The sequence below is a fragment of the Oryx dammah genome, unplaced genomic scaffold (genome assembly GCF_014754425.2).
Source record: "Oryx dammah isolate SB20612 unplaced genomic scaffold, SCBI_Odam_1.1 HiC_scaffold_2, whole genome shotgun sequence".
Taxonomy (NCBI): domain Eukaryota; kingdom Metazoa; phylum Chordata; class Mammalia; order Artiodactyla; family Bovidae; genus Oryx; species Oryx dammah.
In genome coordinates, this window is record NW_024070186.1 from 8,018,993 (window position 1) to 8,039,763 (window position 20,771).

Sequence of the window (20,771 nt, forward strand, 5' to 3'; positions counted from 1 at the left end):
TACCAAGTTAAAACTTAAATTTAATGATAGTTTTGTCTCTTAGCAATCATCTATTAAATTCTGTGTCCATAACTAAAATTACGTTAGAAAAACCCAAAAACTTAAAGAGTGGTATGTGATTAGATTTCATTCAAGTGACAAAACGTTATGTTCAGAGAGTCTCTTTTCCATTAGTAAAGTCTCTGCCTTTACCTGGTGTGCGGCTCTGGAAGATTTAGAAAACTGTTTCTCCAAGATGTTTTTCAAATCTACTGGTAAAGTTTCTTGTGAACCAGGGCTAAAAGAGAAAAGTACTGTTGTGAATTATTTTAAAACAATCCTGCTTATATAAAGGAAAATACTATTATTTACTGAAAGTCATATCAAACATTGAGCAAATGGAGAGTCACAAATTCCTAAACAGAAATATTACCAAGATGCTGATTCTCTACCAAGTAATTTCTAAGTTTAATAAAACCCCTATTAAATTAGAGGGGAAGGAGGACCAGATGAACTCATTATACAAACATTATGGAAGAAGAGCTTAAAAAAAAAGAAATTTGGGATTTACACCTATCACCAAGTTATTACAAATATAAGTCATCAATACAACAAACTCCTGAGACAATCAATGTGCCCAATAAATACTGCAAAGATGCTCCATCTCATGCAAAAATCAAATAAAAAGACACAAACATTTCAGAAAGGCTGACCTTAAGGTGGTGTTTTCTGACACCAAATGTATGGCGCTTTGAAACCAAAATACCTGTGATTTTCCACACCAATTCTGCAACATCAACTAAGAGTCCAACAATTCACTTCTAACACCAGCTATGGAGTTAGTAACTCGGACCCCACAGGTTACAGGCTCAGTCTCACAAGGCTGCCCTCACTTCACCCACAATGGGGTACCCAGGCTACTCATGCTTATGCCCCACTGACTACAAATTCAGGGGTTCCTGTGACCACCCTTTAGGTTCAACTATTCCTGAGGACAACCCACAGAACTCAGGAAAGCACTTTACTTATGGTTATCAGTGAATTGTAAGGACAGAGATCAGGAGCAGCTCAGTGGAAAAGACTCAGGGAAGGTGTTGGGGGAGAAGCACCATGCTGCTTTCACACTGCCCCCAATTCACTGCTCCCCACCGTCTCCATGTATTCACCAACCCAGAAGCTCCCTTAACCCCTGTGTTTAGAGGTTCTTATTGAGGTCTCATCACACAGGCATGAATGATTAAATTACTGGACACTCGTGACTAAACTCAATTTCTAGCTCCCTTCCCCTCCCAAAAGATTGGGGGGTCGAGGATGCTGAAAGTTCCAACCAATCACACGTTTAATCTTTTTGGTGCCCAGCCTCAATCTTGAAGACAGGGGCCCAGCCTTGAGTCACCTTATTAGTATAAACTCAAGTATGGAGGAAGGAGCTCCAAAGTCTTTTGGAAGTAACCAAAGACTCTCTCTTCACTCAGGAAACTCCAAGGGTCCTAGGAGCTCTGTGCCAGGAACTGGGGACATGGACCAAATCTATAAACATCTTTTTTATACCATACCATCTCGTAGCTTAGTACCAGTATGAACACTGTTCATTTTTTGAGAGGAAAATATGGCAAAGTTAGTTACACATGCCCTTTGATGGCAATTCCTACTCTAGAAATTCCTCCTTCACATAACATCTATTTCACCAAATATCCTACAGCCATGAAAATGAAGAATGTAGATATCCATGGTCTGATATGGGAAGGTAGTCAAGCCATTTTAGAAGAGATAAAGGGAAGCTAGAGGCCAGAATGGTTCTAACAATGAAAATGACAGTGTTAACAATGATGATAGTTCCAGTGTACTGAACATTTACTATGTTCCAGGGCTTTAAGAATTTTACGTGGTTGTCCTACTTGGGCTTCCCATGTAGCTCAGTTGGTAAAGAATCTGCCTGCAATGCAGGAGACCTGGGTTCAATTCCTGGGATAGGAAGATCCCCTGGAGAAGGAAAATGGCAACCCACTCCAGTATTCTTGCCTGGAAAATTCCATGGACAGCGGAGCTGGTGGGGTCACAGAGTCGGACACGACTTAGTGACTAAACCACCATCCACTTTATTATTTAATAACCTCATGAAATAGATATAATCAAGAAGAGTATTCAGTTTGAAAACAGAAACAAAACATCATGAAAATCGAATTATCTTTAAAACAATGGGTTGAAATTGTAACTATGCATTCGAAGAATAAACATGTATTGGGTTTTGGTTTCTTTTTGTGCTGAGAGAAGAGGGGTGAGGAGGAAGACCCAGGGCTTTTCTAACAAATAAGAATAACATAAGGCACTATAGCTTTGCTTCGTATTTAACTTTTGCAGCACCATCAAAAAATGGTACTTTACTAATTTCTCTTAGTGCTATGATATTCAAACGATATTCACTCTCCTTGAAGCACCTATCAAGGAATCAGCCTTCAGATACAAAGAGAAAACTGAAGACTAGTGGAACTGTGGCAAGGAAGGCTTTGCAGTTTCACCAGCATCATTTTCATTGTTTTCATGAATTTCTGTATCTACTGGAAGATTTACACTTCCACTTTTCCATCAATTTACATCACTGTAGGTAATGGGAGATTAACTATAAAGATTGGTGCCAAGAGTTCCTACTGTTAATTGGGGGAACTGCTTGGTAGAACCAACTTTGTAAGTGGTTGATTTATTAGTAAATCCTTTCCTCTAATGGGATAATGATTCAAAAGGGCCTCTGAATACACACAGCCATGTCAGGGCATGCATAGTTAGTTTCCAGATGGTCAAGAAATGATTAACAGCAATTTCTAAAGAAAGGCACTAGAGAAGGAACTGAGAGACAGGTGAAAGCAAGTGAACAGTGAAGGAGATCAAATATTTACTTTACAGTTATCTGAATATGCCTTCCTCTTCCTCTTATGAGCATGTATTTTGAAATCTTAGAAAATTAATGCTGCTATTATCTATTATATGACTCTCAGTTAATTAACATTCAGGATTAAATAATCCTTTAGCCAAAAATTATCTTCTTCCAAAGATATGCCTAGACATTTGAAAGAGATGTACTTATCATAATACACATATGCAGAAGTAGCTACTACTTGAAAGAGATTTATTTTTCCTTTCTTCTTGGGAGGCGGACATTATGGAAACAAAATAAAGCAAAAAAAAAAAAAAAAAGATAAGAAACATACCTGAACTCCAATTCATTGTTTCGAGATTTTTGTTTCCCTTTATATTTTGGAGGCTGACCTGCGAATACAAAAGTATTTGTTCCTGAAACCTGTACATAAAAATCTACAAGCTTAAAAGTAAAGTTTTAAAAAAATGTAAATTGAAATAATAAAGCAGAGAGAGCAATACTGTGAATCTAACAGGTAAGCAATTTTAAAAAAGCTACTGATAATATTTCTCTATGTATGCTATAAAATTGTTAAGAATAAATTATAATGATGATTATCATTTAACCCTACAGTAGATTCAGAAGAGATATAGTTTACAAGAGAGATATAGATATAGAAAAGACATAGAAGGCTATAGTTGCTTTCTTTTTTTTTTTTTTTTTTCAGGCTATAGTTTCTACTCTCAGGAAGTTTATAATCATATGGGAAAAAAAAAAAGACAGTCACTTCAGTAATTAAATAACAATACCCACTAAGAAAAAAAAGAAGATTCTATGTTGTTATTGAAATATCAATCCCATAGTAACTGCTCTTGTAATTCCTAGAAGGGAAAATCATGTAAGTTGGAGTGACTAGGAAAGGCATCAGGGAGGAAGCTGCATCTGTGTTTAAGGTTAACAAGTAGGATTTACATAGAATGGGCCAAATGGAGTTCATTTTAAGAAGCACTAGGCAAACCTGTGTGATTGAGGGGGTTAAGTAAGGACAGGCTGAAAGGGGCAGGTGGTGTGAATGTGTACATGCCCAGTGCTTCTGACTCTCCAGCTCTGCAGCTCAGTCTTGACCTCCTCAGGAGGAGCAGAGCGCCACTGTATACATTGTACACAGTTGTGCAGGAGAGCACAGGTAGGGACGAGGTGCGTCTGAAGGAAGCTTTGGGAGAAGCAAGTCAGCTATGTACCAGGGAGGGGCTGACAGCCTGAGCTCTGGGGGCCTCAGAAAACCAGAGACTTCTAGAAAGAAGAGTTCCAGTTTGATTTCTACTGGGTGACCTAGGGCAAAATTTAATTAATCTAATTCGGGGACCTCAATTTCTTTGAACACAGATGCAAAACTATGAACAGTATTTAAATGATTTAAATGTTCTGTCTAATAATGGCCTAAGAAATATCAATAAATTAAAAGCTGTTTTTAAAGAAAAACAGTTTTATTCTCAAATATTTTGCATATGCCATGAAGTCACATCAAGTAAGGCAGACACCTGTGTTTCCCGCCCTTTATATCTCTGCTATAGTGCTAACCAGTAGTAAGTGGTTGGATGTGTAGCACTAGAGCCTAAGCGAAGATAGAGCTGCAGATGTGTAAGACCGGAACGACTGCCAGAAGTAGAAACACTGAAAAACATTAAGGAACCAAAAAACTAATGAAAAAGAACAGAGCAACAGGATCACTAACTAGGTCAACCATCTCACTACAATAGCTCTGAAAGGAGCTCATGAAAGCTTGAGTAACCACAACCTTGAACCATTGAGGACATCTGAATTCTCTCAAACTTTGTTTTAAAAGGCAGAGAAGAATGAAATCCACTTCAGAATGACTTCCTTCAGAAGCGGGGAGTATAAAGGGACACAGAAAAAAAACACGGCATGAGTATTTGCTTCTCTGCAATCTTTCATTTCCTTAAGACACCAAGTAGATGAGGTCTGCTGTGTGTCTCCGTGTTTTCTAGATGCATAAATAAAGGAATGCACTAAACACATATAATTTAAATAAACTAGTATTAAAGTATATCCATTCTCAACATATACTTAGGGGTGACATCACCCCCAAGCAAGTTGGAATTGGTTATTGGAAGATGGAAAAAATCTGTTTTTATATATAAAGCACACATGTACATACAGAACATAAAACAGACAAATGGTATCCGAAGTATTAAAGTTTCATGAAAGGAGAAACAGCTGTGAAAGCAGGGGGTAGATAATGAAATAAACACCGGCCTAGTGGAAATTAGGTAGCAGACCAAGAAAGCATCATTTTTCCTTTCCATACCTTTACCTCGATTTCCAAAATTAAATTTATTAAGTAATATGAAAAGACTGAGCATTTATTTCAGATAAATATTCCAATTTTTTTCTAGACTCAGAAGTACTGCAAAGTAAAAGGAGAACAACAGCAAATATAAGTGAGGCTTTTGTGAATTTTAGCATGTAGAAGCTTAGGCAACACTACATGAATTCAGCAAAAATTTACAGAAGGGGAAAAAACTCACTTGATGGTGGTACAAATTCAGGATGACAGTCACAATCATCTACTTTCAGAGCTTCATCTACCACCTACCATGAAAATAAAATTACTGAGACTTAAAAAAAAAAAATACAGCCATGAACAGCTAAATAGTTAAGTAGAACAGAATTTATCTAAGCACCTAAAACATTCAGCTTTACCAAATTAATAAACCAACAAAATGGTAAGTACTGCATAATAAATGCTGAATTAATCCTATCACATCTTTCCTTATGCTCCTCTCCCAAACTGAATATAGCCTCTTTGAGACTTTCATTATTAACAACAAAAGAATTATATGGTGAATTGGGAGAGTTCCCTTCAATGCCCAGCTAAGTCCAAAACACAATTCCTCTTTTTCCCCTCTCAAGCCCGGGAAAGAAATATGAATGTGAACTTGACCTTTGAGTATATTACAGGTCAGAGGCAAACTCAGACACAGGTCATCTGGGACACTGAGCACAGAGCCGGGCTATAGGCTTAGAGACGCCTATTAGTTTCCATTATCACAAAAACATTATTATAAAATACGAGACTATCTATACTCAAAATAATTTTAATCTTGGTTTTTAACTGAGCTTACCTTTGGATTCTGATTACCACCGTTTGCCATTTCGTGGTTAGTTTTTCTGAAATTTTTTTCAGTTTCCACAAAGTTAAGTGAAGTACTAAATGCAGGTGCTGATAAACTAGGTATGTAGGCCCTGAGCAGTAATAAAAGAAATAATAATTTTATTTCTATTGTTTAGTATTTTTTTTAAGTTATCCTTCAAACAAGGAGGTTTTAGCAAGTATAGCCTTTTTTCCTCAAAAGCAAATAGCTTCAAAAAGGATCTCTGCCTCTGAGATTGGGTTTTTACATAAATATTGCTTTAAATTTGGAATTAAAAGCTCAAAATAGATAAAGAACAATTCAAGAAATGTATACTGGTTTCTAATATTAAAATAAGTAAGTCTGTCTGTTATAAATTTAACAGCTTCAACATCCCAGGCATGTGGGTAAACCATGTGGATAAAGTTTAATCTATTTTAACTGCCAGATAAAAAAACATAGACTCCTGACTGCTGTTTGTTTTCTTACAAGCAGAAGAAAATGAGCTCAAATCTATCTGCTGCCTACTTCTAACAGGAGTGCCTCAGCCTTTTCTGAAAAGTTATCAGGAGGCTGGAGGCAGATGCTTCCAGGATGGAGGCGAGGGGTGAACGGCACAGACTGTGCCCCTGGTCTCTGCTGCCAGGACCCTCATGGCTAAAACTGGTGCCACCGAAGCACAGTTATGTCTTCTTAACACTTCACGCCTCCTCCCCATGGGCTTAGGCTCACATATATGCAAATAGCTCAGCAAAACAAATCACAGGTCGTGACCTAATCTTACAAACACACTTTAAAATCTCTCCTTGGGATTTTCCTGGTGATCCAGTGACCAAGACTCTGCACTTTCAATTGTAGGGGTCCTGGGTTCGATTCCTGGTCGGCAAGCTAGATCCCAATGATGTAACTAAAAATTCTGCATGCTGCAACTAAGATCTGGGGCAGCCAAATAAAAAATATATTAAAATCAGTAAAATAAAACCTCCTCTTGTCCTTCCATTCCCAACTTTATTGTGGTTGCTATTATACACTAAAGCATCAGACAGCAACTCAAACTCAGAGCAAAACCACTCTAAGTAACAGCTACTGATCTGATATTAACTCACCTGCTTTCACAGAAGGCTTTGACTGGATTACTAGCTGGTGTTCGACCTATAAAAATGAACCACACACACACACAAAATAATCAGTGGACTGGCAACACATACTTTAAAAGATTTTCACTTTTAGGCTGACAATAAGTATCAAATTTAGGGAACTGAAAAACTAAACCTAACCAATTTTACACTTTTAGATGTTTTTAGTTTTAGAATGATGTCAACAAGATGCTGATGCTGCTAAGTTGCTTCAGACGTGTTCAACTCTATGCAACCCCATAGACGGCGGCCCACCAGGCTCCCCCATCCCTGGGATTCTCAAGGCAAGAACAATGGAGTGGGTTGCCATTTCCTTCTCCAATGCATGAAAGTAAAAAGTGAAAGTGAAGTCACTCAGTCGTGTCTGACTCTTAGTGACCCCATGGACTGCAGCTTACCAGGCTCCTCCATCCATGGGATTTTCCAGGCAAGAGTACTGGAGTGGGGAACAAGATGCTACACAAACCTTATTTGACATCCCATTACATGGGATCATTGACTAGATGCAGCAATGTATAAACCTCAATCAGAGATGGTACCTGTCTTCGAGGAGCTCACAATCTGATAAACATGTCCTGTTGGATGACAACATCCGACAGTGAAATAGGACAGCTGAGCTCAGCTTCCTTAGACACTAACTACTCACAGAAGAAAGAACAGGAAAGGACTCTGTGCTGAGTAAGGTAATTTCAGGCACTGGAGGGAGCAAAATGACTCAGGAGAGAAAATAAGGGCAGAATGAAAACCTGGAGTTCCCAGCCTGCACACTAATTTCTGAGGTACCTATGTATATACACACATTCAGCATGCTACAGAATTAGCCACCATCTTGGTGCAAAAGCAAACAACTCTACTGAAGGGCCTTTTCTTTAGGAAATAACTATAATAATGGAGGAAGAAATTTAAAACTTTGTTTCAAAAGGTTTTCCTTCATTCAAAATTTCAAGAAAGCATATTTTTCTACAAAAGGATAAATAATTTGTTGCTATTTCAAATAAAAAATACAAATCATTTATTATTACCAACTGGAATATAATACTAAGAGAATTCTACATGAATACAAATGAAAAAATTTTAAGTGAGCTGACCAAGATAACATAAAATACAAGCACAAATCTTCTGAGAACTGATTTATGGCCCATTAATCCAAGAAACCCACCTTCGAAAGTTTTTAAGGGAATTCGACTGTAACCAAAAGAATCTTAGGTGAAATACCTTGCAGGTCTTCTATCTGTTTTTGTAACTTTACATGCTGCTGAATTAGATCCTTGATTCCCTCAGGGTCATTTTTACAGAGTTTTTGAGCTTTTATGTTTGCTTGCAGGGCCCAGTCATATTCCCCCAGCATAGAAAGAGCAGCACAATAACGATAATGACCCTGTTCCAAAAAGATAAATTCAATTTTTTCTCAAAAATATACTTAAAGAAAATTTAATGAAAAAATATTTTGCTTGAAAACTGGTTAGTTACTTGAAATGTTACACTAGGATCCTCTCAATAAAAAATAAATGAAAAATGTTAATACCTCTCAGGAAATAAAATTACCTAAAAGAGTTAAATGAAAACCTACAAATAACAATTTTTAACAACTGACTGTAGAGATCAGTGTTTTTGCTTAAGAGATTTTTGTATCCACCCCAAAGATAACAATTCAACCTTTACTGTATGTAAAAGACATTATTTTGTACCAAATAAAGTATAAAAGTAATTCATTATAAATGAGTAAGTTAATTTTTTTCAAAATATTTTTAGGCAATAATAGTCTCTAAGTCATTATATTCCCTACATTTTTTTTTAACTTTAAACTTTTAATTTTGTATTGGAGTATAGCCGATTAACAGTGTTGTGGTAGTTTCACATGAACAGCAAAAAGACTCAGCCATAAATATACAAGCATCCACATTCTCTACACTTTTGAAATCAAGAGTTTTAGAGCTGGAAGAACAGTCAGCTTGTGCAGTAGTCTTCCGACCCCTCTGAAGAGCATGGGCACAGATAAGGGGTGCATATATTACTCCCATCTTTCTTAATCAGCTTTTAATTATTTTCTCTCTAAGTACAGTCCTCGGCTTTAAGAAAAGATCCAAAAACCACTGATTTACTCTTAATTCCAATGATCAGGTTGTTTCTTTTCTTTTTTTGCTACAGAATCATGGTTCTGGCTGGTCCCTTAATTTATGTGTTTTGGGAAATCTGTATCAAGCTTGAATATTTTAATCCAGAAAGTTAATATTACCAAAACAAGGGCTAACTCAGACAACCTCTCTTTTAGCTACTGAACTGAACAGAAACCAAGCCCCCATTTTAGGCTTGATATCTCCATTTAAGAAGTGATTTACAAGTGTGAGAGGCTAGAACTGGCCTGAGGCCACATTTATTTAGAGACAAGCCAAAGAACTTGGATCTTAGGACTCCAGGTCCAGAGCTCTTTCCTCTTTAGTACACATTTTACAAAGAGCATTCTGATTCTATTAGAAAATATGAAATCAGAAATAAATGATCCTTTTAAGAAAGATGTTTTTCACTAAAAGCAGCAAGAAACAACCAGCGGACCTATGTTTACGTAGGTTTGGTGCATATATAATCCCACTTTGGTGCACCAACCCAACCAGAGAGGTCCAGAGCATTTCCTAAGCAGGATCTTCAGGCTCAGCTCAATGACCTCCAATTCAGACTGCATTTGGTTACACTCTGCTTTTCCTCCAAAGGTAGGAAGATATATCTCACAATTATGCTACAAGACCAAAATTCTATCTACTAAGCATAAATCGACCTCAAACTTTAAATAGCTGCATTAAATAATAATAATAATAATAACAGCATAGGAAATTATGGGAGATTATAAACCTCACCTACTAAATTTGTAGAAAACACTTCATTTCTTTCTCTTTTCCACCCATCTTCTACTGAGTTCTTTTCCCTAGGCTCTGTAAAACCCAGTGTAACTTCTATCAGATGAGAAGGGACTTTATTCAGATCTCTGTGCTGAAGTTGTTTGAATGAAGCTTCAATGAAAGTTATCTCAGAAGCTTTCTTGAACCCAACTACGATAGTTTTGCTCTTCTATGACATTATCTCATTTTCTATCACACACACTGTTCATCTGCCTAGTATCTCTTCCTTCTTGTGTGCCATCACGTCGCTACTCCACATAGTAATGCCCGCATCTCAACAAGGGCCAGCAGGGAAGAAGCGAAGCTGTGACCCAGGAGACTGGCCAACAGAAATGTACCATTCACAGTAACTGAACCACAGGTGGGCACATGGCTCAATCAGGATCAGTCTGAGGCATCCCACAGTTATACTATATAAATACTAAGAGGCTCTCTTTCCACTAGAAAAGTTCCTAGAATCTTTCCACTAGAAACATTAACAGAACAGTTACTAGCATATCAGTTTGGGGGTCCCACTATTTCAAAATGAAGCTGAGAGCCTATTCTCTAATTGCCATCTGTGATCAAGACAGATTAACAAGGATTGGATATACCCTCTTGCTTAAAAGTAAGACAAAGTACATGAAACAGGTTTCCTAGACACTGGATATCAGGCAACAGAAGAAAGTGATTCCTGAGAGATGAGAAACACAAAGCTCTCGGGTTGTTCCTACTGTGGGAGAGTTTCTTAGCCACAGCACAGGTAGAAGGAACCCAGGGAGAGGCCACAAACTCAGTGAAGACAGGAAAGCCAAGGCAGCACAAGTTCCCGGGGCAGAGGGCCAGAGAGGGCAGAGCTGGACAGAGGACTCCAGAGGTTTCAGAGGGTCCCCCTGGAGTCTTCAGCTGAGCATCAATCAGTACATGCATGTGCAGCAACTACCCAAGCCAGGGAAAGAACCACTTGAAAAGACTAAAAGGGAACAACAGTCAGCACTCACACAGGGCCAGGATAATTCCTGTTCCCACCAACCAGAGCAGAAAACGTCATGGGAGTATTAAGTACAGTACTCAACAGAGTTTGGCCTCAGTTATGGAGAAAAAATTAGCCCAAGAACAAATACCACTATGATATCACCCAACTAAGCCTAAAACAATACTCCGAAGAATCTGTTTTCCAAGTAGCTTTACTGCATCTGAAAACAAAACTCAAAAATTTTACAGAAGACAGAAAAATATTAGGACCAAACAAGGTAAAATTCACAATGTCTGGCATCCAATCAAAAGTTACTAGGTATGTAAAGAAGGAAAATGTGATCTATAATGAAAAGAAAAATCAATCCATTGAAAACAATCCACAAATGACACAGATGACAGGATTAGCAGACAAGGACATTAAAACAGCTCTAGATAATATATTTCATACGTTCAAGACACTAAGGAAAAAACAGAATATATTAAGTAAAGACATGATATATATAAGAAACACTCAAACTGAAATTCTAGAAATGACTGCTACAGCACTCAGATGAAAAATAAATTATATGGAAATAAAGGCAGATTAGACATAACAGAAGAATTTGTGGACTTGACACAGCAATAAAAATCTAGGTAAGATGGAACGAAGAGGAGAAAAGACTAAAAGTGATACAAACAGGGAAGCACCACTGAGAAACATAAAGTGAACACAGATCTGGATCCAACCGTGCCTGAACTACCACCCAACCAGACATGAGCCAATAACTTCCCTCTTCCACTTATGCCAAATCTGAGTTAGGTTTTGTCACTCCTGAACGAAAAGAGTCCTAACATACTCCTCAATATTAAAAAGTCCTTGGGGACATTTGTGAGGCTAGCAGTTTGTATCTTGTATAAATACACCAAAAGACAATGCACACAGAAATACCAACAAATATTTGGTGACTATATATAAAAATTCTCACTCTTTAGGATACAACGATTCAACGTCTCTTAAGCCTAAAAGTATGTGCAGGACTCATAAATCAACTATACCTCAATGAAAAATAATGAAAAAATATATCATTTAAAAATTAAAGTATGTTTAGGACAACTGACATTGTACCAGTTTTCTCTATCTGGAAAAAAGGAAGAAAAATTGGCCTACCCTCACACAGAAATCTACAGACTACCCACCTATGCAGGCTTATATCCTAGAATCAACAGACTCAGGTTCATAAATGGACTCTGATAAAATAATGCATCTTGTACAGTCTATTTTGGTTTTTTAAGTTTAAAATAGCCTTCAATGAGCACTCCTTTTTGGTAAAACAAAATGATAAATGACCTCAATACATAGTTACCAAATTTTTTGAATACTAAAATTTTCTGAATACTAGAGAATTGTGTTTTTTATCTACACAAATAACTTTTGCAACTATCAAACAATTCCCAATTTAAAAAAAAAGGAAACCCACATAAATAGTCAACTGATCTTTGACAAACAAAGACAATACAATGGAACAAAGACAGTCTTTTCAACAAATGATACTGGAACTGGACATCTACACACAAAAAAATGAATCCAGACAAAAAATCAACTCAGAATAGATTACAGACCAAAAACTCCTAGAGGAGAGCATAGGGGAAAAACTAGATGACACTGGGTATGGTGATGACTTTTTAGATACACCAAAGGCATGATTCATGAAAGAAATAATTGATAAATTAGACTTGATTAAAATGAAAACTTAACGCTCTATGAAAGAAACATCAAGAAAATGAGAAGATAAGCTCGGATCTAGGAGAAAATATTTGCAAAAAATACAGCTGATAAAGGGCTGTTATCCAAAATATACAGAGAACTCTTAAGAAATAAGAAAACAACCAGTTAAAAAATGAGCCAAAGACCTTAACAGACACTTCATCAAGGAGGATATACAGTGCCAAATAAGTATATGAAAAGATGCTGCACATCTCATGTCATCAAGGAAATGTAAATTAAAATAATAAGATACCACTATGACTCTATCAGAACAGCCAAAATTCAGGACACTGACAACACTAAACGCTGGGAGGACATGGAGCAATGAGAACTCTCATTCATTGCCAGTGGAAGTGCAAAAGGGTATAGCTACTTTGGAAGACAGTTTGGCAACTGTAAGTTTTTTAGTTTTAAAAAAAAAAACAAAAAACCAACAACATATTCTTACCATATGATCCAGCAATTGCACTCCTTGGTATTTACCCAAAGGAGCTGAAAATATATGTCCACACAAAAACCTGCATATAGGTATTTACAGCAGCTTTATTCATAACCACCAAACCTTGGAAACAATCGAGATGTTCTTCAGTAGGTGAATAAACTGTAATATTTTTCAGTGCTAAAAAGAAATACCTATCAAGCTACGAAAAGACATGGAGGAAACTTAAATATGCGTAGTACTAAGTCAAAGAAGCCAGTCTGAGAAGGCTATACATCATATGATTCCAACTATATGACATTCTGGAAAAAGTAAAACTATGGGAACAGTAAGAAGATCAATGGTTGCCACAATTTGGGAGGAAGGATGGATAGGCAGAACAGAGGATTTCAGGGCAGTGAAAATACTCTATGAACCACAATGGTGAAACACAGGTCATTATATACTTGTTCAAACCCATAGAAAGTCCACTTAGGGAATGAACCCTAAGACCAACTATGGACTTTTGGTGATTATGACATGTCCATGTAGGTTCATCGGTTTTCACAGATGTGTGTCTCTGTTGGGGGAGACTATGCAAGTGCAGGGCAGGGAATTTATAAGAAATCTCTGGACCTTCCTCTTAATTTTGCTGTGAACCTAAAACTGTTCTTAAAAAGTCTTAAAAAAAATGAATATTTTGTTTGATAAGTTAAACCAGGAACAAACATTCTACATAAAGTCTTCAATGTAATTAAGAAAGTTCTGAATTTAAGATGTATGAAAGATAGCATACATATACAGCATCTATCTAATGGAAGTTTTGCAAAAATAAACTGAAGAGGAAGCAACATTCAAATGGTTAAGGGTGAAAATATTCCAGAAATGCTGAAAGACATGAATCCTCAGATTTTAGAAACCAAGCTATCCCAAGTGTGATAAATTTAATGAAAATTCCTCCCAGACAATAAAATTTATTTCCAATAAAATTGCCAAATGCTAAAGACAGTGAGATTTTCAAACACCTAGGAAAAGCAAAGATTACTTACAAAAGAAAAATAGCAGACCTGTCAACAGAGGCAAAAAAAGGAGTCAAAAGAACATAGACTTAAACATCTGCATTGAACATTACACCCTGCTTAAATACTATTTAATCTTTTTTTAAGAAAGTTTTTTTTTTTGTGTGAGTTTATTTTTTTTTAATTAATTAATTTATTTTTAATTTTTACTTTACAATTCTGTATTGGTTTTGGCATAGATTGACATGAATCCACCACAGGTGTACATGCGTTCCCAAACATGAACCCCCCTCCCACCCCCCTCCCCACAACATCTCTCTGGGTCATCCCCGCGCGTCAGCCCCAAGCGTGTCATATCCTGCATCAGACATAGACTGGCATTTCGATTCTTACATGTTATTATACATGTTTCAATGCCATTCTCTCAAATCATCACACCCTCTCCCTCTCCCTCTGAATCCAAAAGTCCGCTATACACATCTGTGTCTTTTTTGCTGTCCTGCATACAGGGTCATCATTGCCATCTTCCTAAATTCCATATATATGTGTTAGTATACTGTATTGGTGTTTTTCTTTCTGGCTCACTTCACTCTGTATAATTGGCTCCAGTTTCATCCATCTCATCAGAACTGATTCAAATGTATTCTTTTTAATGGCTGAGTAATACTCCATTGTGTATATGTACCACAGCTTTCTTATCCATTCATCTACTGATGGACATCTAGGTTGTTTCCATGTCCTGGCTATTATAAACAGTGCTGCGATGAACATTGGGGTACATGTGTTTCTTTCAATTCTGGTTTCCTCTGTGTGTATGCCCAACAGTGGGATTGCTGGGTCATAAGGCATTTCTATTTGCAATTTTTTAAGGAATCTCCACTGTTCTCCATAGTGGCTGTACTAGTTTGCATTCCCACCAACAGTGTAGGAGGGTTCCCTTCTCTCCACACCCTCTCCAGCATTTATTGCTTGCAGATTTTTGGATCGCAGACATTCTGACTGGTGTGAAGTGGTACCTCATTGTGGTTTTGATTTGCATTTCTCTAATAATGAGTGATGTTGAGCATCTTTTCATGTGTTTGTTAGCCATCCGTATGTCTTCTTTGGAGAAATGTCTATTTAGTTCTTTGGCCCATTTTTTTATTGGGTCGTTTATTTTTCTGGAATTGAGCTGCAGGAGTTGCTTGTATATTTTTGAGATTAGTTGTTTGTCAGTTGCTTCATTTGCTATTATTTTCTCCCATTCGGAAGGCTGTCTTTTCAGTTTGCTTATGTTTTCCTTTGTTGTGCAGAAGCTTTTAATTTTAATTAGATCCCATTTGTTTATTTTTGCTTTTATTTCCAGAATTCTGGGAGGTGGATCGTAGAAGATCCTGCTGTGGTTTATGTCAGAGAGTGTTTTGCCTATGTTCTCCTCTAACAGTTTTATAGTTTCTGGTCTTACATTTAGATCTTTAATCCATTTTGAGTTTATCTTTGTGTGCGGTGTTAGAAAGTGATCTAGCTTCATTCTTTTACAAGTGGTTGACCAGTTTTCCCAGCACCACTTGTTAAAGAGATTGTCTTTACTCCATTGTATATTCTTGCCTCCTTTGTCAAAGATAAGGTGTCCATATGTATGTGGATTTATCTCTGGGCTTTCTATTTTGTTCCATTGATCTATATGTCTGTCTTTGTGCCAATACCATACTGTCTTGATGACTGTGGCTTTGTAGTAGAGCCTGAAGTCAGGCAAATTGATTCCTCCAGTTCCATCCTTCTTTCTCAAGATTGCTTTGGCTATTCGTGGTTTTTTGTATTTCCATACAAATCTTGAAATTATTTGTTCTAGTTCTGTGAAAAATATCGCCGGTATCTTGATAGGGATTGCATTGAATTTGTAAATTGCTTTGGGTAATATACTCATTTTCACTATATTGATTCTTCCGATCCATGAGCATGGTATATTTCTCCATCTATTAGTGTCCTCTTTGATTTCTTTCATCAGTGTTTTAAAGTTTTCTGTATATAGGTCTTTAGTTTCTTTAGGTAGGTATATTCCTAAGTATTTTATTCTTTTTGTTGCAATGGTGAATGGAATTGTTTCCTTAATTTCCTCTTCTACTTTCTCATTATTAGTGTATACGAATGCAAGGGATTTCTGTGTGTTGATTTTATATCCTGCAACTTTACTATATTCATTAATTAGCTCTAGTAATTTTCTGGTAGAGTCTTTAGTGTTTTCTATGTAGAGGATCATGTCATCTGCAAACAGTGAGAGTTTTACTTCTTCTTTTCCAATTTGGATTCCTTTTATTTCTTTTTCTGCTCTGATTGCTGTGGCTAAAACTTCCAGAACTATGTTGAATAGTAGTGGTGAAAGTGGGCACCCTTGTCTTGTTCCTGACTTAAGGGGAAATGCTTTCAATTTTTCACCATTGAGGATAATGTTTGCTGTGGGTTTGTCATATATAGCTTTTATTATATTGAGGTATGTTCCTTCTATTCCTGCTTTCTGGAGAGTTTTTATCATAAATGGATGTTGAATTTTGTCAAAGGCCTTCTCTGCATCTATTGAGATAATCATATGGTTTTTATTTTTCAATTTGTTAATGTGGTGAATTACATTGATTGATTTGCGGATGTTGAAGAATCCTTGCATCCCTGGGATAAAGCCCACTTGGTCATGGTGTACGATCTTTTTAATGTGTTGTTGGATTCTGATTGCTAGAATTTTGTTGAGGATTTTTGCATCTATGTTCATCAGTGATATTGGCCTGTAGTTTTCCTTTTTTGTAGTATCTTTGTCAGGTTTTGGTATTAGGGTGATGGTGGCCTCATAGAATGAGTTTGGAAGTTTACCTTCCTCTGCAATTTTCTGGAAGAGTTTGAGTAGGATAGGTGTTAACTCTTCTCGAAATTTTTGGTAGAATTCAGCTGTGAAGCCGTCTGGACCTGGGCTTTTGTTTGCTGGAAGATTTCTGATTACAGTTTCAATTTCCGTGCTTGTGATGGGTCTGTTAAGATTGTCTATTTCTTCCTGGTTTAGTTTTGGAAAATTGTATTTTTCTAAGAATTTGTCCATTTCTTCCAGGTTGTCCATTTTATTGGCATATAATTGCTGATAGTAGTCTCTTATGATCCTTTGTATTTCTGTGTTGTCTGTTGTGATCTCTCCATTTTCATTTCTAATTTTATTGATTTGATTTTTCTCTCTTTGCTTCTTGATGAGTCTGGCTAATGGTCTGTCAATTTTATTTATCCTTTCAAAGAACCAGCTTTTGGCTTTGTTGATTTTTGCTATGGTCTCTTTTGTTTCTTTTGCATTTATTTCTGCCCTAATTTTTAAGATTTCTTTCCTTCTGCTAACTCTGGGGTTCTCTAATTCTTCCTTTTCTAGTTGCTTTAGGTGTAGAGTTAGGTTATTTATTTGACTTTTTTCTTGTTTCTTGAGGTATGCCTGTATTGCTATGAACTTTCCTCTTAGCACTGCTTTTATAGTGTCCCACAGGTTTTGGGTTGTTGTGTTTTCATTTTCATTAGTTTCTATGCATATTTTGATTTCTTTTTTGATTTCTTCTGTGATTTGTTGGTTATTCAGAAGCGTGTTGTTCAGCCTCCATATGTTGGAATTTTTAATAGGTTTCCTCCTGTAATTGAGATCTAATCTTAGTGCATTATGGTCAGAAAAGATGCTTGGAATGATTTCGATTTTTTTGAATTTATCAAGGTTATATTTATGGCCCAGGATGTGATCTATCCTCGAGAAGGTTCCATGAGCACTTGAGAAAAAGGTGAAATTCATTGTTTTGGGGTGAAATGTCCTATAGATATCAATTAGGTCTAACTGGTCTAATGTATCATTTAAAGTTTGCGTTTCTTTGTTAATTTTCTGTTTAGTTGATCTGTCCATATGTGTGAGTGGGGTATTAAAGTCTCCCACTATTATTGTGTTGTTGTTGATTTCCCCTTTCATACTTGTTAGCATTTGTCCTACATATTGCGGTGCTCCTATATTGGGTGCATATATATTTATAATTGTTATATCTTCTTCTTGGATTGATCCTTTGATCATTATGTAGTGGCCTTCTTTGTCTCTTTTCACAGCCTTTGTTTTAAAGTCTATTTTATCGGATATGAGTATTGCCACTCCTGCTTTCTTTTGGTCTCTATTTGCATGGAATATCTTTTTCCAACCCTTCACTTTCAGTCTGTATGTGTCCCTTGTTTTGAGGTGGGTCTCTTGTAAGCAGCATATAGAGGGTTCTTGTTTTTGTATCCAATCGGCCAGTCTTTGCCTTTTGGTTGGGGCATTCAATCCATTTACGTTTAAGGTAATTATTGATAAGTATGATCCCGTTGCCATTTGTTTTATTATTTTGGGTTCGGGTTTATACTCCCTTTTTGTGTTTCCTGTCTAGAGAATATCCTTTAGAATTTGTTGGAGAGCTGGTTTGGTGGTGCTGAATTCTCTCAGCTTTTGCTTGTCTGTAAAGCTTTTGATTTCTCCTTCGTATTTGAATGAGATCCTTGCTGGGTATAGTAATCTGGGCTGTAGGTTATTTTCTTTCATCACTTTAAGTATGTCTTGCCATTCCCTCCTGGCCTGAAGAGTTTCTATTGAGAGATCAGCTGTTATCCTTATGGGAATCCCCTTGTGTGTTATTTGTTGTTTTTCCCTTGCTGCTTTTAATAGTTGTTCTTTGTGTTTGATCTTTGTTAATTTGATTAATATGTGTCTTGGGGTGTTTCGCCTTGGGTTTATCCTACTTGGGACTCTCTGGGTTTCTTGGACTTGGGTGATTATTTCCTTCCCCATTTTAGGGAAGTTTTCAACTATTATCTCCTCAAGGATTTTCTCATGGTCTTTCTTTTTGTCTTCTTCTGGGACTCCTATAATTCGAATGTTGGAGCGTTTCATATTGTCCTGGAGGTCTCTTGAGATTGTCCTCATTTCTTTTAATTCGTTTTTCTTTTTTCCTCTCTGATTCATTTATTTCTACCATTCTGTCTTCTATTTCACTAATCCTATCTTCTGCCTCCATTATTCTATTATTTGTTGCCTCCAGAGTGTTTCTGATCTCATTTATTGCATTATTCATTGTATATTGACTCTTTTTTATTTCTTCTAGGTCCTTATTGAACCTTTCTTGCATCTTCTCAATCCTTGTCTCTAGGGTATTTATCTGTGATTCCATTTTGACTTCAAGATTTTGGATCATTTTCACTATCAATATTCGGAATTCTTTCTCAGGTAGATTCCCTATCTCTTCCTCTTTTGTCTGGTTTGGTGGGCATTTCTCCTGCTCCTTTACCTGTTGGGTATTCCTCTGTCTCTTCATCTTGGTTATATTGCTGCGTTTGGAATAGCCTTTTTATATTCTGGTAATTTGTGGAGTTCTCTTTATTGTGGAGCTTCCTCACTGTGGGTGGGGTTGTATCAGTGGCTTGTCCAGGTTTCCTGGTTAGGGAAGCTTATGTTGGAGGTCTGGTGGGTGGAGCTGGGTTTCTTCTCTCTGGAGTGCAGTGGAGTGACCAGTAATGGGTTATGAGACGTCTAAAGTTTTGGAGTAACTTTGAACTGCCTGTATATTGAAGCTCAGGGGTGTGTTCCTGTGTTGCTGGAGAATTTGTGTGATATGTCTTGCTCTGGAACTTGTTGGCCCTTGGGTGGAGCTTTGTTTCAGTGTAGGTTTGGAGGCATTTGATGAGCTCCTATTGCTTAATGTTCCCTGAATTCAGGAGTTCTCTGATGTTCTCAAGCTTTGGACTTAAGCCTCCTGCTTCTGGTTTTCGGTTTTATTTTTACAGTGGTCTCTAGACTTCTCCATCTATACAGCACCAATGATATAGTATCTAGGCTAAAGATGAAAGGTTTCTCCACATTGAGGGGCACCCAGAGAGGTTCACTGGGTTACATGGAGAAGAGAAGAGGGACGGGGTAGTTAGAGGTGACTGGAATGAGATGCGGTGAGATCAAAAGAGGAGAGAGCAAGCTAGTCAATAGTCACTTCCTTATGTGCGCTCCATAGTCTGGACCTCTCAGCGGTATTTACGGAGTTATACAGGGGAGAGGAGAGAGAGGAAGTAGACAGAGGTTGCCAGGAGGGTAAGAGAGAGGAATGAAAAGGAGAGAGACAGGTCCAGCCAGTAATCAGTTCCTTAGGTGCTCTCCACCATCTAGAACACACAGAGAATCACAGAGTTGGATATAGAAGAGATGGGGGGAGGGGGGGGGAGAGACAGAGGCCACCTGGTGGAGAAAAAGGAGAGTCCAAAAGGAGGAGAGAGTGGTCAAGCCAGTAATCTCTCTGTCAGGTAAGATTGGGTTATGAAATGTACAAGATTGACAACAAAAACCGAAAAGCAAAGATTAAAAACCTAGAGTAGAGGTTAGATTTTCAAAAATACAATGTTAAAGAGACGAAGCAGAAGGAAGAAAGAAAAAAAAGAGAAAAGATTAAAAAAAATAATAATAATATTAAGAAAAAGAAATAAGGAAAAAAAATAAGGAAAAAAATATATATAAGAAAAAAAAAAAAAAAAAACCCAAGATTAAAAATGAAATACCAACAACAACCACGCGAAGACTATATATGGTGTTTGCTTTAAAAAAGTAGAGTCTTTTTTTTTTTT

General features: G+C 37.0%; 1 protein-coding gene across 9 annotated transcripts in view; it reads right to left on the bottom strand.

Moving 5' to 3' along the window:
- TTC3 (tetratricopeptide repeat domain 3) overlaps positions 1–20,771 on the bottom strand; it is a 129,488-nt gene that overhangs the window by 71,980 nt on the left and 36,737 nt on the right. For all 9 annotated transcript variants that reach the window (XM_040264149.1, XM_040264113.1, XM_040264095.1 and 6 more), the window contains 6 exons: positions 8,340–8,502; positions 7,095–7,140; positions 5,980–6,100; positions 5,383–5,446; positions 3,186–3,243; positions 193–277 (listed from right to left, as the gene is read on the bottom strand). In XM_040264149.1, the coding sequence (XP_040120083.1) occupies positions 193–277; positions 3,186–3,243; positions 5,383–5,446; positions 5,980–6,100; positions 7,095–7,140; positions 8,340–8,472 (507 nt within the window). In that variant the 5' untranslated portion in view covers positions 8,473–8,502. The remainder of the gene's footprint in view (positions 1–192; positions 278–3,185; positions 3,244–5,382; positions 5,447–5,979; positions 6,101–7,094; positions 7,141–8,339; positions 8,503–20,771) is intronic.